Below are 17,238 nucleotides of genomic sequence, written 5' to 3'. Positions count from 1 at the left end.
GTGATCTTCCTGCCTTAGCCTTCCGAGTAGCAGGGATCATGGGCTCATGCCGTCACCATGCCTAGCTCTCTTGAATATTTTATGAAAGTTTTCTCTAGAGATTTTAAAGATATAGTTATGTGTTTTCATAATTCTAAATTTGCCACATGACAAAGAAGAATCTTCTTCCCTGTCAATTATCTGCCACCCATTTGCTGCCTGTGGGTAATGATGAAATAATAATTGTTAAAAGATATAAGGACTTAATAGTGTAGTGGATAGGACTCTGATGAAAAAATAGTGATTCAATAACTATTTTATCAAAGGCTTAGAAATAGGTTTCTGGATGTAAATAGTAATTGAACTAAATTATTTCTGTTAGCATTTGTGCTCTACCTGTTAATTTTGAAGGAAATAGGGTCAAATTAATTAAACTTTTTATAATAATTTTGGCCTTTCTGAAGTAAGGACTACATGCCTTCTTTCTATAGTACCTGATTACTAATTTTGGTTTCTGAGCTCCAGAAAGAAAACATATTGCATTAAATATTTTGTGTTTGATTGTTAGGAATTTGCCAAAATGGTCACAAGAGTTGAAGGTATATCCAGCCATTTCTTTTATTGGTATTAATCAACATGTAACAATGGATAGTTCTCTGTTTATGTGAAGGCTTACAAATTCTGACAGAAATTCTGATTTTTTGAATGATTTTGCTAAGGTTCATTTCTGTTTTATAAATAACAGTGATTAAGATCTTTTAAAGAAAGATTTTTATTATGTGATGAGTTCAGTGATTTATAGTAAAGATTTTATTGTTGCTTGTATAGGTGTTCAAAGCTGAAACAGGAGAGAAACTTCTAGAAATCAAAGCTCATGAGGATGAAGTGCTTTGTTGTGCATTCTCTACAGATGACAGATTTATAGCAACCTGCTCAGTGGATAAAAAAGTGAAGGTAGGAAACTATTTTCCTCTTGAATTGTAATCATTACAGAATTAATTTTTTCTGTAAAAGACTAACTAAAGGACTCATGCCTGTTGATCACTAACTTGAATCCTTATAAATTAACATTGTATGAAAATTCTTTATTTTTAAACATGAGCACAAATGCTTATGTTGATCAGCCTGAGGTATGTATCAGGCAGTGGGGAAAAGTAATTACAGATTAATGAATTTGCCTGCTATTAATAGACAGGTCTATGGGTTAAATGTCGGTTGAAATCTTCAAGTACATTGTGATTTAAAGTGTTATTGCACAAAATGATTGTCTGAGATCAGATTCCTGTCATAAAAGACATAATTTGTTAAATGCAACCCATTTTTTTTTTTTTTTTAAACGTGTATGAACTTAGGTATTCAGTGCAAAACCAGGTAGGTGGACAAACTTAACAGGTTGCTGGTCTAAAAACAAGAAAAAAAAGAGGATGATTTTTTATCTTGTTAATTATTCTTTTTTGTTTCTTGTCCCTAAATTTGGCTTTTAGCTAGAGTATTTATTTAATACAGAATTTAAGAGAAACTGAAGACTTAGGGGATGTTTTATCACTAAAATTTGGAAGAGAGACCTCACTTCAGACTTTTTTCAAAAGTGTTTTGGAATACGAATCTGGCTAGGTTGGAAGGACAAGAGAGTTGGCGTGGGAGTTTTCCTGGAGTTTTCACTGATATGAAGAGGTTGTCGAATGTCCTGATTAAAATTGAGGGACTGGGAATGTGGCTCAGTGGTAGAGTGCTCACCTGACATGCATGAGGCACTGGGTTCGATCCTCAGCACCACATAAAAATAAAATAAAGAGAAGTAAATGAAGGTAAAATAAGACTTTAAAAAAAAAAAATTGAGACCTTGGAAAAACCTGCTTTTTTTTTTTTTTTGGTACTGGGAATTGAACTCAAGGGTGCTTAACCACTGAGCCACGCACGTTTCCAGCCCTTTTTTATATTTTACTTAGAGACAGGGTCTCACTGAGTCACAAGTGCCTTGTTAAGTTGCTGAGGACAACTTTGAACTCATGCTCCTACTACCTCAGCTTCCCTAGTTGCTGGAATTATGGGCATGTGCCACCATGCCCTGTTAAAACCTGCTTCTTGATAGACTAGAATTGGTGGCTTTACAACCAGGAGTTAATTCACTCTTGAAACCTCCACTCTGAGTCAGACTTGGCCGCACTGAGCAGTTCCAAAGTCAGAACTATGTCGAGTAAAGGGAAATAATAAATAAACAAGAGGCAGGAATATTCTTTAAAGAGCTTCAAAATAAGATAAATTCTTTGGACCTCTGGGGATTCTAATAAATGCTTTGAGGGAATGCTATGGGAGGGAACATGAGTATCTCTAAAAAGTCAATGTCCTAGTGAAGATTTATTAGGACATTTATTTCTTTCGTTTGCTTAGTTGTCTTACACAGTAAGTAGAATGATGTTTACTCTTTACTGTGGGACTTACTACACTCTTCCTTATATCACCTTATCAGTTTTTCATTACAACTTGCAAAGTAAGTATTGATCTGACTTTACAGAGGAGAAAATAGTTTGAAATGAAGTTACTTGCCCAAGTTTGCATTAAGTAATAATAACAGGATTGATAGCTAGGTTTCTCTCAGACTCTCAATCAGACTCTCAAGCTGTTATTTATTTACTGAGGAATCTTTTTTTTTTTTTTGGTGATGCTGAGGGCTTTGTGCCTGTCTTTACTATTGATGTGGTTGGTACCTTGGAGTCGATACTTAGCATGTCCATGATCTGATTTGATATGTTGAATTGTGTAAAACATGTTTATGTATCCCCATTTGCTAAGTAGGGAGCTGAGATTCAGGTAAGGTAAGGGCTCAGTGGGCTACACAGAACCAATCTTGAACTTCACACGTCTGATCTGAAGTCTCTTATGCTATCCTCTTTATAGCACTTCTGTAGTGCTGTCATTCATATGAATGTGGGGAATCCTCTATTTTCATAAGATTCCATTTATGCTATAGAAAGATATGTGTAGTCTTATAAGTAAAAAAAAAAAGCAAATATAAAAACCATCGAGACAGATATTGCCATGTTTTAGAGAAAGGGTAGTATTCATTAGTGTCATTCTGATGGGAAAATCTGTTATGACAAGCATCTGGAAAGTGCCTCATTTTGTTTTTTTTATGTTATCCTTTGAAAATAAAGAATATCTGTAAATTTTAATTTTTAAATTCTCTTTAGATTTGGAATTCTGTGACTGGGGAACTAGTCCACACCTATGATGAGCACTCAGAGCAAGTCAATTGTTGCCATTTTACCAAGAAGAGTCATCTCTTAGCCACTGGGTCAAGTGATTTTTTCCTCAAAGTAAGTATGGCTATTGAGAATTATGTAGATAAATTTTATAGATACATTACAAAGGCTTTTATTTTCTCATGTATTATATTATTGGGGCTTTTATTATTGCAGTGATTAAAAAAAAGAAAGGTTGACGATGTAGCTCAGTGGTAGGGCACTTCCCAAGCATGTGTGAGGCCCTGGGTTAAATCCCAAATACTGCAAAAAAAAAAAAAAAAAGTAAAATATAGATATATATGTATATATATTTCATATAGTTGTAACTCACTATTACTCAGAAAACTTTTGCTATATGGGAATAAATTACTCTCTAAAATGAAAATAAATCTATTAAAATATGACCTATTTTTGGTGTTTATTTTTAATTTCTTGTAGGTTGAGGAAATTTACCTCATTTAAATATAGATAGAAGTCTCTACCATATGTAAGGGGATTTAATTAAGGAAAAGTTTAATTTAAGACATGACATGCCATACCTGCGTTACCATTCAGACTACCAGAAAGCATGTTCTGTGATTGCAAGCTGAGAAGCCATTGAAAATTTGTAAAACTAAGGCTGTCTCCATGTAACTTGTCTTACATGAAGAATTGGGTTTATCAGAACTAGGATTAAGGAGCCACGGAAGGAGGTGAACATGAGGAACAGGAATCTCACTTACTGATCATTTTCAAAGAATTTCTTTCAAGATTAACTTTTGGGATAAATTATTTCTTTCCCTGGGTTTAAATTAGTTGGTACAAATCACCAGAGGTGAATGTAGCCTTTTTCATATATATTTAAAAATATTTTTCAAACAAGGAGAAAATATAATAAGGAGTCTCTATGGTATTCATCATGTAGCTACAATTATAAACAAAATGAGGTTTTGCCAATCTTATTTTATATATGCCCTCTACCCTTCTTTTTGGCTAGAGCATTTTATAGCAAATCCTGGATATGTGATTTCCCCCAAAATATTTCAGCATGAGCCTTGGAGGTGTAAACACTAGTGCTATGCCATTATTAAACCTACTATAATAAACAGTAGTTTTGTAATGTACCTGATCTGTGTTCACTTTCCCCAGTAGTCTCAAACATGTCTTTCTACCTGTGGCTTGTTGGAATCAGACATGGAACAAACTTGGCACTTGACATTTATTTTGTCTGTTAGGCTTCTTTTATTCTAAAAAACCTCCCTTTCCCCTTTTCCCCTTTCTTGTGCTATTGGTTTGATAGAGGAATTGAGTTATTTGTCTTGTGGAATATATCACATTCTGGATTTGGTTGATTGCTTACTGGAGTTGTTATTTGATTTCTTTTTCTAAACCCTCTATTTACTGTATTATACTTAATACAGGTGCTTTGAATTTTTTGAATAATTTTTTAGAATATTCATAACTTTTAGCCTATTGACTAGTTTCAAGGTTTGGGAGATCTTAGAAATTATCATTTTTTATAGCCTAGTATTTAAAAAATATGGGGGCAGTTATCTTAATATATTGTATCTTTTTATAGCCAAAGTAACTTTGATTCTAAACCATTCATTTTAAATAAGCAGTAAGTGTTTAATTATTTAAAGCTCAGACTAAAAGCCCAGGTCAGCTTTCAACTTCCTTAGTAGATTTAGATGTCAATCGAAAGGCTGCCTTGTTGTTTATCACAAGTTTAACTTTGACACCTTTGTGTTACTACGAATTGAGCATCATTCTTAAACATACTAAAGTAGAAGAATAGGAAGAAATTCATATGATTTCTGACTTTTACCCCATTCAGTACTAGTTTTTAAAATTTATCTTTTATCCTTCTCAAATAGCTTTGGGATTTGAATGAAAAAGAATGTCGAAATACCATGTTTGGCCATACAAATTCAGTCAATCACTGTAGATTTTCACCAGATGATGAGCTTTTGGCCAGTTGTTCAGCTGATGGAACATTAAAGGTAAGCTTTTGTACATTATTAAAATGGGTAGTCAGGTTTTCATCACTGTAATAGAATACCCACAAAAAACAACTTATAATGAGGAAAGGTTTATTTTGGATCACGGTTTCTGAGGTTTCAGTCTGTGGTTGCTTGTCTTTGTTTGGACCTGTAGTGAGGTAGTATATAATGGCAGGGAGCCTGTAGGGGAGCAAAGTGGAGGTTCTTAATGTCCCCTTTAAGGGTACACTCCCAATACCTTCTTTCCACTAGGCCCCACCTCTTACAGGTTCTATCACTTCTAACATCACCAGTGGCTGGGGACTAAGCCTTCAACTTGTGAGCTTTTGGGGGACGTTTAAGATTCAAACTATAGCTCTGTTTTTCATATTTCTACAGAAAGAGCTTCTTCCTTCAACTTCCAGGAACATATTTAATATAACTAATTATTTGTCATAATAATTATTTATGAATGATTTCCTGTGTTTAAAATACATGTAATTGGAATTCTTAAATTTTAAGCATGTATCCTTTTTTGGGGGGCGGGTACCAGAGATTGAACTCAGGGGCACTCAACCACTGAATCACACCCCCAGCCCTATTTTGTATTTTATTTAGAGACAGGGACTCACTGAGTTGTTTAGTGTCTCACTTTCACTGAGGCTGGCTTTGAACTCGCAGTCCTCCTGCCTCAGCCTCCTGAGCCACTGGGATTATAGGTGTGCGCCAGCAAACCTGGCTAAGCATTATATCCCTAAAAAACATATTTATCCACTATTTTGAGATCTATAGGGTCAGGTTTATAAAGGGCTGCTTTTATTTGTCACTTATTTCTTCTACTTTTTGTGTTACCATTTTCCTGTTTTTGAGCAGTCATATAGGGGAATAACACAAGAGTTAGGGAAAACATCTCATTTAACCTCCTGAATTTTATATTCCTAAAAACCCCAAGTTTTTCTTCTTTAAATCATTTCCTTCTAAAATAAGACCCTAATTTCAGTATTTTATTTCTGTCTCCATTGTCACTTTGTCTCCTGATTATTGACTCTCCTTTCTCTGGTCTTAAATGAAGACCATTTTTGACCATTTTCGTGTCTATTTTCCTTTCTGTTCTGTAGTGTTGGCTCTCGTTCAGGCATTGTCCTCACCTGTCAGATTTTGGTTTCTACAATTTGTTATTTACAAATACCGAATATCTATTCCTTCTTTTGGCATAATCCATGTTGTAGGAAGTTTTTCAGAATACCCTTGGATGTGTTAAGGCAGCCATCTTCCAAGATATTCTTTCCATCATGTCAGTCTATTATTTCTTGATTTTTACTATGTGAGTGGCTTTAGAAGAAGGCATTTTATTTCTGAGTCCAAGTTTCTCTACCATCTTATCTCCATTGCTAATTCTAAGATTTTTTTTTAAAGAGAGAGAGAGAGAGAGAGAGAATTTTTAATATTTATTTTTTAGTTTTCGGCGGACACAACATCTTTGTTTGTATGTGGTGCTGAGGATCGAACCCGGGCCGCATGCATGCCCGGCGAGCGCGCTACCACTTGAGCCACATCCCCAGCCCCAATTCTAAGATTTGTGATGATATCATGATCTAAGCTGCTTTAACTGTCTTTTTTTTTTTTTTTCCCCAAAGATTGAACCCAGGAGCAATTAACCACTGGACCATATCTCCAGCCCTTTTTATTTTTTTATTTTGAGGCAGGGCCTCTATGAAGTTGGTGGGGCTGGCTTTGAATTTGCGATCTTCCTTCTTTAGCCTCCCAAGCCACCGGGATTAAGGGCATGTGCCACCATGCCTGGCTTTACTTCACTGTAGTGCCTATTCCAGTCCTTTCCTGCTGTTTGTAAGCCCCCAACCTTTTGATTCTATGGTAATTACCTTACCTCATTATAATTCAGAGGGTTAAAACCATCTACCCAGAGCTCCCCTCAGTGAGCCTCCTCAAACACTGCTGTAAAAGCTCCCTGCTCTCTCCTTTTTTTTTTTTCTTACAAGAAGTCCTCTGCTTGCCCAAAAGTCTACTACTTATTCCTGCTGTTTCTTTTTCTCCCTCCTTTATATGGTACTTTGCTTAATTGTTATTTCCTCTCTCTGTTGCTTTTTTCGGTTTTATGCTTTTTTGGGGATACTTTCCTACCATCTATAAATGTTCTTGGCCCTTCCTGGCCCTATAAAACAAAAAAATTGAAAAACCTTGGATTTTTTTTTCTTGAGTGTATTTTTCTTTCAAATAGTCATTCTGTTTTTCTCTTTTTCTGTGACTAAACTTTGTTAGTTGGCTTTCTGTTACTGTAGCAAATAACTGAGATAAGTTATAAAGAGAAAAATGTTTTTTGGGGCTCATGGTTTCAGAGATTCTAGTCCCTGATAATTGGCCCTGTTGTTCTTTGGACCTGGGGGAGGCAGCATACCTTGACAGGGGGTACAGGGCAGAGCAGAACCACTCACCCCTAGGCCTGGAACAAAACAGAGAGGAGCCATGATTCTTTTTGAGGGTTTGCTCCCAATGACCTAACCTTGCACTCCCACCTCCTGAAGGCTCCATGACCTCTCAGTTGTGCCACAGGCTGGGGACCAAGTTTTAATGTGGCCCTTTGGGGGACGTTCCAGATCCGTCCATCATCTGTGCTTTTCTCTGTTTCCTGACAACCCACTCACTGCTCAAGCCTTTTTTAACCTGCTTCTCTCTGACCTATATGCTTTTGAAGAATGTCAAAATCAGTTTTAAGTTTCCATTTTTTGTTGTAAAGTCTGATACATTCTGGATTAATGTGAAATTTTGCATTTTTATTTATCTGATCCTTATTCTTGTTGTATTTAAACCTCCATTGATAACCTAGTTAAGCGTTCTTCATTTGAATATAACAGTGTTTATTTTTTTCTTCTTCTTAACCTCTCCTATAAGTCTTTTCCATGCCCATGCTCATGCCCATGCCCATGCCTATGATCATTTAATGATATTTACTGTGTACCAGGTACTGTGCTAGTAGGCATTTGGATTTTAAATACTTAAAAAAAAAAAAAAAAAAGCACATTCCCTGGCCTTAAGTTATTCATGTTGGGGAGAAAGGTAAGTGATAGAGGAACATGAAATGCTAAAATTATATTGTTGTTTTGTTTTTAATGAGATAGCGCGTCACTATGTTGACCGAGTTGGCTTTGAATTCCTGGGCTCAAGTGATCCTACTGTCTCAGCCTCCCAAGTAGCTGGGACTACAAAGCATGTACCACCTGCCCAGCTATGTAGAGGATGTTCTAAAGAACAGATGAGGACTGTGTTGGTAAAGGGTTCAGGTACCTAAGGCTATAGCCAGATTGAACTTGTTCTCCCTTTTTGTTACCTTTGCTTTCCCATTTTGTACTTTAATGTATGCTGACCCCTGAGCTGAAGGCCTAGAGTATTCCCTCTGTCTTTTTGATGTTGAAATTCTTTTATAAGGTGGCATAAGGTAGGCTAATCTTTAGGTGGTAGAGTGAGTTGGTCACCTGCATACTGTGTTCCCTAAACCCACGGCTTGAATGCCGTGTTCCCACAGTGCTTTCTTTTCCTCTCAAATGATATATCGTATGTATCCAGGGTTAGAGTTACTTATGTGCTCATCTTAGCCCTCTTGCTGACCTATAAACTCTTTGAGGGTAGTATCTATATCTGATTCATTTATATAATATCAAATATAATTTCAAAGTGACCAGCATAATATTTTAATAAATGCATTAAAAATCATAAGCCCTTGCTGTGTTCCTTCAGATCAAACTAAGACTTCTTCAAACTCATAAAGAAATTTTAAAGAGGCCTCAGTTTTCAGGGGCAGGTTTTGGTTCCTGTGTTCATGTGTGAGTATCACTAGCAGCAGGGGACAGACATTGCTGCAGTCTTGGGGACACCTGCCTGTGTCTGTGGTGGCTTTCCTACGGTGCTGTTAAGCCAGTACTGCTGGCTGGTTCACACTGATACAGTGACATGTAGTAAGCAGAGGTTCTGCAAAATGATTTTAGATAACAGCATTTCAAGGTCAAAGTCTTCTAAAGCTTTTACCATTTGAGAGGATGAGAACTATAAATTATTTTCTGCCTCAAATGGCTCTGTAATTTTCTAAGCTTTTTGTAGTGTATCAAGTTGATAAGTGTGTGTTTTTTGGACTGTGATGATAAACTATTTCAAAAGGGAGTTTTATTTAAAAAATGTCTGAAAACATACAAGGGCACAGGGTAAACAGGAACCTTGGACAGAGTGCCATGGTGTCTTCAAAATGAAATGGTGACGTTAGTTTATATGATCCCCTAACATGTAGGATTTCACCACATTGGATAGGACTGTAGTCAGGTCCTTCTAAAAGCAGTTGTAGTTTAAGCAGGAGTAAAGAATTGGATTATGCTAGTTTTCCTTTTCTTTTTTCTATATCAAAATTCTTTTTTTTTAAATTTTTATTTATTTATTTTATGGTAGAATGCATTTTGACAGATTGAACACAAATGGAGCACAACTTCTCATTCCACTGGCTGTACATGGTGCAGAGTCACTCCAGTAGTGTAATCATTCATGTATATAGGGTAATAATGTCTGTCTCATTCTACTGTCCTTCCCATCTGCACAATCCTACCCCTCCCCTCACTCCCCTCTACACAAACCAAAGTTCCTTCATTCTTCTCTGTCCACCCGCCCCACTATGGATCAACATCTGCTTATCAGAGAAAACATTCGGCTTTGGTTTTTTGGGATTGGCTTATTTCACTTAGCATGATATTCTCTAGTTTCATCCATTTACCCTCAAATGCCATAATTTCATTCTTCTTTAAGGCTGAGTAATATTTCATGTGTATATGTACCACATTTTCTTTATCCATTCATCTGTTGAATGGCATCTAGGTTAGTTCCATAGTTTAGTCACTCTGAATTGAGCTGCTATAAACATTGATGTGGTTGCGTCACTGTAGTATACTGATTTTAAGTCCTTTGGGTATTGCTGATGAGTGGGATAACTGGGTTAAATGGTGGGTCCATTCCAAGTTTTCTGAGGTATCTCCATACTACTTTTCATAGTGGTTGCACCAATTTGCAGTCCTACCAGCAATGTATGAGTGTACCTTTTCCCCCACATCCTTGCCAACACTTATTATTGCTTATATTCTTGATAATTGCCATTCTAACTGGAGTGAGATGAAATCTTAGAGTAGTTTTGATTTGCATTTCTGTAATTGCTAGAGATGATGAACATTTTTTCATATATTTGTTGATCGATTGTATATCTTCTTCTGAGAAGTGTCTGCTCAGCTCCTTAGCCCATTTATTGATTGGGTTATTTGGTTTTTTTGGTGTTAAGTTTTTTGAGTTCTTAATATATCCTGGAGGTTAGTGCTCTGTCTGAGGTGTGTGTGGTAAAAATTTTCTCCAATTCTGTAGGCTCTCTCTTCACATTATTGATTGTTTCCTTTGCTAAGAAGAAGCTTTTTAGTTGAATCCATCCCATTTATTGATTCTTCATTTTGCTTATTGCACTTTAGGAGTCTTGTTCAGGAAGTCAGGACCTAAGCCAACATGGTGAAGATTTGGGTCTACATTTTCTTTTTTTAGTCACAGGGTCTCTGTGTCTAAGTCTTTGATCCACTTTGAGTTGATTTTTATGCATGGTGAGAGAGATTTAATTTCATTTTGCTACATATGGATTTCTAGCTTTTCTAGCACCATTTGTTGAAGTGGCTATCTTTTTTCCAATGTGTATTTTTGGCGTCTTTGTATAGTATAAGATAACCGTATTTATGTGGGTTTGTCTCTGTGTCTTCTATTTTGTACCATTGGTTTACATGTCTGTTTTGGTACCAATACCATGCTGTTTTTGTTATTATTGCTCTGTAGTACAGTTTAAGGTCTGGTATTGTGATGCCTCCTGCTTTACTCTTCCTACTAAGGACTACCTTGGCTATTCTGGGTCTCTTATTTTTTCAAATGAATTTCATGATTGCTTTTTCTAGTTCTCTGAAGACTGTCATTGGAATTTTAATAGGAATTGCATTAAATCTGTATAACAGTTTTGGTAGTATGGCCATTTTGACTATATTATTTCTGCCTATCCAAGAGCATGAGAGATGTTTCCATCTTCTGAGGTCTTCTTTAATTTCTTTCTTTAGTGTTCTATAGTTTTCATTGTAGAGGTCTTTCACCTCTTTTTTTAGATTGATTACCAAGTATTTTACTTTTTTTGAGGCTATTGGGAATGGAGTGATTTTCCTAATTTTTCTTGCTGTGGATTCATTGCTTATTTATATAAATGCATTTGATTTATGGGTATTGATTTTATATCCTGCTACTTTGCTGAATTAATTTATTAGTTCTAGAAGTTTTCTGGTGGAATTTTTTGGATCTTCTAAATGTAGAGGCATGTCATCAGCAAATAATGATAGTTTGAATTCTTCTTTTCCTATGCATATCCCTTTAATTTCTTTTGTCTATCTGATTGCTCTAGCTAGTCCTTGACTTTCTTAAATCTACCAGTGGTTTCTTTGTCTTTCCTATGAATAGGGAAACAGTATGGTTTCTCATTATATTCTGGCTGATGTGACTGAAGCTCAAGCATTTATTTTCTCTTTAGTATTAGAGAAGGGTAAATATTTTAGTCCCCAGTGTCTGTTTTGCTTTAGTTAGTTTATCCAAGGTTATTGCAAGTGGCAAGATTTTGGTTTTGGCCGTATTTCTTATTATATAGAATGCTTCTCTGAACTCAAGAAAGAATTAAAGATGTGCCTGGCCAGACAAATCAGGTTTTACTTGGGTGTTCCGCTTTGGAAGCTGAGTTCAAGTCTGAGAAGCATTGTTGTTTGTTTTTGTTTTTGGCCTTGACCAACCCTTGGTCCGGGCATGATAGCCTTTATCATTCTTTGAAGCTGGGACTGTTTGAGATCTAGAAGGAAGATGTATCTTTTCGAAGGCCTCTGTTTTGTACCATTCAGTGGCTTTGCTCTAGAGTGAGGTTCAGTGCACTTTTTACTTCATTTCTCAGGAGACAGTAGTTTTCATGCCTCTAGATTATCTGGCTCCACCAAGCCTCATTTTCTTTCAGTATCTCTGTTTCCTATTTTCAGGTCTCCTGTTGCTTTGTGGAGTGGTACCACACCACTGGGCTTGGTCTGGGCCCTGTTCAGTCCTCTTGCTGTGCTTACTGTAGATGTGGTGCACATGTCAAGGCGGACAGCAGAGGGCAGCAGCGGCAAGTCGCTGGCATCTTCATCCTCCTGCTTCCACATTCGTCCTGTCAACACCTCCTTTAGAGCCTCCTCCACGCCAGCAAGGCTCTGCTCACTTTTTGCTTAATTTTATGTTCTGCAGCCTGCATTTTGGGCAGTATTTTTATTTTTTTCCTTTTAGGAAGGTGGTCAATGAAACAGAAGTACTTAATGTAAAAGTTTTATAGAAAGTCCTGTATAGGTAAAAGTTGATTAGGTAAAGTGAGTAAGTTCGCATGGTATTTAATCCAGGTGGAATTCTAGAGGTGTGAGTTGAGAGTAAAAACAATTATTTTTTATTTTTTAAATTTGAAGCTTTGGGATGTGAGATCAGCAAACGAGAGGAAAAGCATTAATGTGAAGCAGTTCTTCCTAAATTCAGAGGACCCTCAAGACGAGATAGAAGTGATAGTGAAATGTTGTTCCTGGTCTGCTGATGGTGCTAGAATAATGGTGGCAGCAAAAAATAAAATCTTTGTAAGTATTCGTATTTTAAAAACCAAATTTAGCCTGATTTAAAGAAAATTAAAATTTTTATTAATTTTTTCATTTTACATTGTTTCTTGATATAAATAAAGTCTAGCTGTGTGATTCTGGGCAGGGTTTCCCAACCTTTCATTATTGTTTGGAATCATGCTCCTGGGGGATTTGGATGGCTTGTGAGAAAAGGTGTGTATAGTCACATAGGTGTGGGAAATATCATGCACTGCTTTCTCCTCTGGGAGATAGACAGTGGGAACTAACATATTTAATGCCTTGGGTAACCCTACATTGTAGAAGCAATTTGTGATGTTGAATCCACTGTTCCTCATGTGTAGTTAAAATGTGGAATAATTCTGCATCACTCTTCTCCTCCTCCTCCTTTTCCTTTTTTTCCCCATTAATTTCCAATACATTGATTTAGGTGATTTTTCAAAGAGCTATGTATCCCTAAAAAATTTATGATTTGGTGACTCTGATAGAAATACTCATCAACAACTGAACAAGATTGTAAGACTTTTGTAAAGTAAATGAAAAGACAGTATTGTCCTCTTGTTTCCAATCTAATGAGTGTTTATATTTGTGCTGTTCAGAGTACTCACACATATAATTTCTTTTGATAGTAAATACCTAGGAGACAAAGCAGATTGCAATGACCCTATGATAATAATGAGGTAACTGAGGTTCAGAGCAGCCAAATAATTTGTCTAAGGTTGCACTGTGAATAGGATGGCCAAGTCTTCTGATTTACGGCTCACTGATATTCTTCTAACAGTAATTTTAAAAGACTTGAATAATAAAAATTATTTTTAAGAGCACAATTAAAATATAATATAGTTATATAAAAATTCACAGAAGGATCTGTGCATATGATTGTTATTGATCTGGTAACTGTGATGCTGGGATCTTGGTTGGTATTTATTTTTATTCCTCTGGTAGGAAATTAAGAGGAAAACGGTCTCCTTTTGTCTAAAGTTTGTCTTAAGTTTGCTAAAGTCTTTAAGAACAGAAAGGAACTACTGCATTTGCAAGTTTCAAAGATTTCAAATTTATTCTTATTAATAAGATATGTATAATGTAAAATTTGTCTTTTTTTATTTTGGTACTGGGGATTGAACCAAGAGTTACTTAACCACTGAGCTCTTTTAAAAAAAAAAATTTTATTTAGTGACAGGGTCTTGCTAAGTTACTCACTGAGGCTGGCTTTGAATTTGCATTTCTCCTGCATCAGCCTCCTGAGCCACTGGGATCACAGGCCTGTGCCACTGATCCTGGCAAATTTATCATTTTGAAATGTACAATTCAGTGGTATTAATTATATTCATAATGTTGTATAACTTTTACCACTACATATTTCCAAATCTTTTTCATCACCCCAAACAGAAACTCCATAATCATTAATAACTCCCTGTTTGCCATTAGCTAACCCCTGATAACCTCTAACATAATCTATGAATTTACTTATTCTGGATATTTCATGTAAGTGGAATCATACAATATTGGTTTATTTGTTTCCGGCTCATTTCATTAAGCATATGTTTTCAGAGTTCATCTGCATTATAACATATATCAGAACTGCCTTCTTTTTTACAACTGAATAATATTTCATTATATATATGTATATGTGTTATACATTCATGAACTTATATATATATATATATGTATATGTATAATATATCTATATATTCCCCACATTTTATTCATACATTCATCTATGTATGGGCCCTGGGCTTTTCTCTACCTTAGGCTCTTATAAATAATGCTACAGTGAACATTGATGTACAAGTATCTGAGCCCCTGCTTGTTTTTTTTGGTACTGGGAATTGAATTCAGGGTCACTCAGCCACTGAGCCACATCCCCAGTCGAATTTTGTATTTTATTTAGACAGGGTCTCACTGAGTTCCTTAGTGCCTCGCTATTGCTGAGACTGGCTTTGAACTCTCTGATCCTCCTGTCTCAGCCTTCTGAGCCATTGGCATTACAGGTGTGCGCCACTCTGCCTGGCTCCATTGCTTTTGTGTGTATATCTTGGACTAGAATTGCTGGGTCATATAGGAATTCTGTACTTAGCTTTTTGAGGAACCACCAGGCTTTTCCACAGCAGCTGCATCATTTGACATTTCCACAGGCAACATACAAGGATTCCAAGTTCTCCATATCCTTGATAATACTTGTTATTTTCTTTTTTTTAAAAAAACTATAGCCATCCCGGTAGGTGTGAAGTGGTATCTCATTGTAATTTCAACTTGAATTTTCCTGATGACCGGTGATGTTGATCATTTTTTTAAAATGATCATTTTTTAAAAAAGATTTTAAAAGATCTAGTGAAAAAGGAAAATAACGTTACGTTGCATGAAATGCCTTCTTGTTTTAAAAACCTATAGATCTGTTTACCATGCTGAAAGAAAGCTACTGTACAATTACCCTTATGAGTATTTTGCATGTAGATCTCAAATTTTTTTTTAGTTGTCCCTTTCTCCTATTTCTTTCCCACTCTTTGGTATTGTTAATTCAACCCTGCTGTTAGGTTTTTCTTATTTTGTTCCTTCATGATTGGGACGTTTTCTATCCAGTTTGCAAAGTTCCTGTATCACTCTGGGCCACTAAGTTTTAAGAACAACCTGCTCTGGGAAACATTTAAATATGATTTCCTGTGCTTTGGCTTTGGCCCCCAAAGCTGTGCTGCTTACCGTCTTACCATCTGCGCATGCTTCCAGGGTTACATTCACTAAATCTCTTTCTTTTTCTATGTTTTGAAATGCTCACTGTGTTGCTCAGGCTGGCCTTGAGCTCATGATTTTCCTGTCTCAGCCTCCTGAGTAGCTGGGATTACAGGTGTACTCACTACCACTTCATTAAGCTTCTTTCTGGCTCCCACTGGGAACCTCTGTTTTCTTCCTGAGGACTGTGTTTTGGTCATGAATTCGTAGATTGTATCAACATATACTGTATGTATGCATTAAGTATAAACCATCTTATCATTTGGCAAAAACTTTAAAAAGTATATTCAGCATTTAAAATTTTTCAAAAATTGAAATAAAGAAGGATAAATTACTCAAAAATAACTTTTTGGTTCAAAAATGGGAAAATGATGAATTGTAATGTAGTAATTTGTTAGCTCTGGAGAGAAATAGAAATAATGGAGTTAATTTCATTTAGCAAGACTGTGCTGTATATTTTGATCATCTTCATTTATGAATTGCATTTTCTCTTTTGAATAGATGAGCATTGGGGAGAACTACTCTCTGTTAATTTGACTAGTCCATTCATTTATTCACAAAGGTTTTTATTTCTCTTTAGCCCAGCTTGAGAGATCATCTGTGATGCATTTTCCTGTACAAAAACTGTTTCAAGATGAGCAGTGTTTTTAAAGTTGATGTATATTGATGTATTATCTTATTTATTATTGTTAGTAATTATGCCAGTTATTATAGTAATTATGCTAAATATAAAATGTATATCTACAATGTATTAGTAATTATAGTAGTTTTTCAGGACTTAGAATTTATAGTTGAAACGGGAGGAAATTCTTTTAAAAATAAATTTAGATTTAGTTTGGTATAGCTTATCTTTTAAATATTTTGCTTTCATAGATACTTCTATTTATGTTGACAGCTTTTTGATATTTATACCAGTGGCCTGTTGGCAGAAATCCACACAGGCCATCATAGCACCATCCAGTACTGTGACTTCTCCCCTCAAAACCATTTGGCAGTGGTGGCTTTGTCCCAATACTGTGTGGAGGTAAGTCGTTGAATTTATTCAGTGACATCTGGGTCTCTAGAGATCCAAGGATAACAGGGAATGGGTTGCCTAAACCATTAGTTGTTCACGATGCTTTCTTGAAAAACTATAGAGTATTTTCTTCGTAGCCTAATAACCTGTAGCTTTGGAATATTGAACTATATAGCCAGCTTTAGTGTTTCAACAGTGATTGGAGACTTGATTTGACAGTATAACAGGGAATGACAGTACCATTCATCAGGCATTTATTGAATCCCTAGCATTTTGGGGGGGTTGGGGAAACAATGAAATGACCACTGGTTTTCTAGGCTGAACTATGTCATCTCTTGAACAGTATAAGGATAGACAGACTTTTTTCTTCTTAAAAGAAATGAACTTAAAAAAAGTTCAGATTCTTAGATCATTGAGTAGGATAAGATGGAAGTTATATTTAGAATTGATTAAGATAAGATTTTTATTTTTATTGCCAAGCACTAAAGAGTAAAATGACTCTTATAAATTACTATTTATACATATAATTTTGTACTTTCCTAATAAATTATACATTCAGGGTCTGTACCTAACTAGTCTTGGAAGAATTCTATCAAGTGAGTTACTCTATTTTT

At 35.7% G+C, this 17,238-nt stretch overlaps 1 protein-coding gene across 2 annotated transcripts in view; it reads left to right on the top strand.

Moving 5' to 3' along the window:
* Apaf1 (apoptotic peptidase activating factor 1) overlaps nt 1-17,238 on the top strand; it is a 78,133-nt gene that overhangs the window by 31,633 nt on the left and 29,262 nt on the right. For both annotated transcript variants that reach the window (XM_046419265.2, XM_058571285.1), the window contains 5 exons: nt 808-933; nt 3,171-3,296; nt 5,081-5,206; nt 12,724-12,885; nt 16,505-16,633. In XM_046419265.2, coding sequence (XP_046275221.1) covers nt 808-933; nt 3,171-3,296; nt 5,081-5,206; nt 12,724-12,885; nt 16,505-16,633 — 669 coding nt within the window. The remainder of the gene's footprint in view (nt 1-807; nt 934-3,170; nt 3,297-5,080; nt 5,207-12,723; nt 12,886-16,504; nt 16,634-17,238) is intronic.

The sequence above is a fragment of the Marmota monax genome, unplaced genomic scaffold (genome assembly GCF_021218885.2).
Source record: "Marmota monax isolate L192 unplaced genomic scaffold, Marmota_monax_Labrador192_F-V1.1 WCK01_AAM20220418_F8-fsc00036, whole genome shotgun sequence".
Taxonomy (NCBI): Eukaryota; Metazoa; Chordata; class Mammalia; order Rodentia; family Sciuridae; genus Marmota; species Marmota monax.
This window is presented reverse-complemented; position numbering and strand designations above follow the sequence as displayed.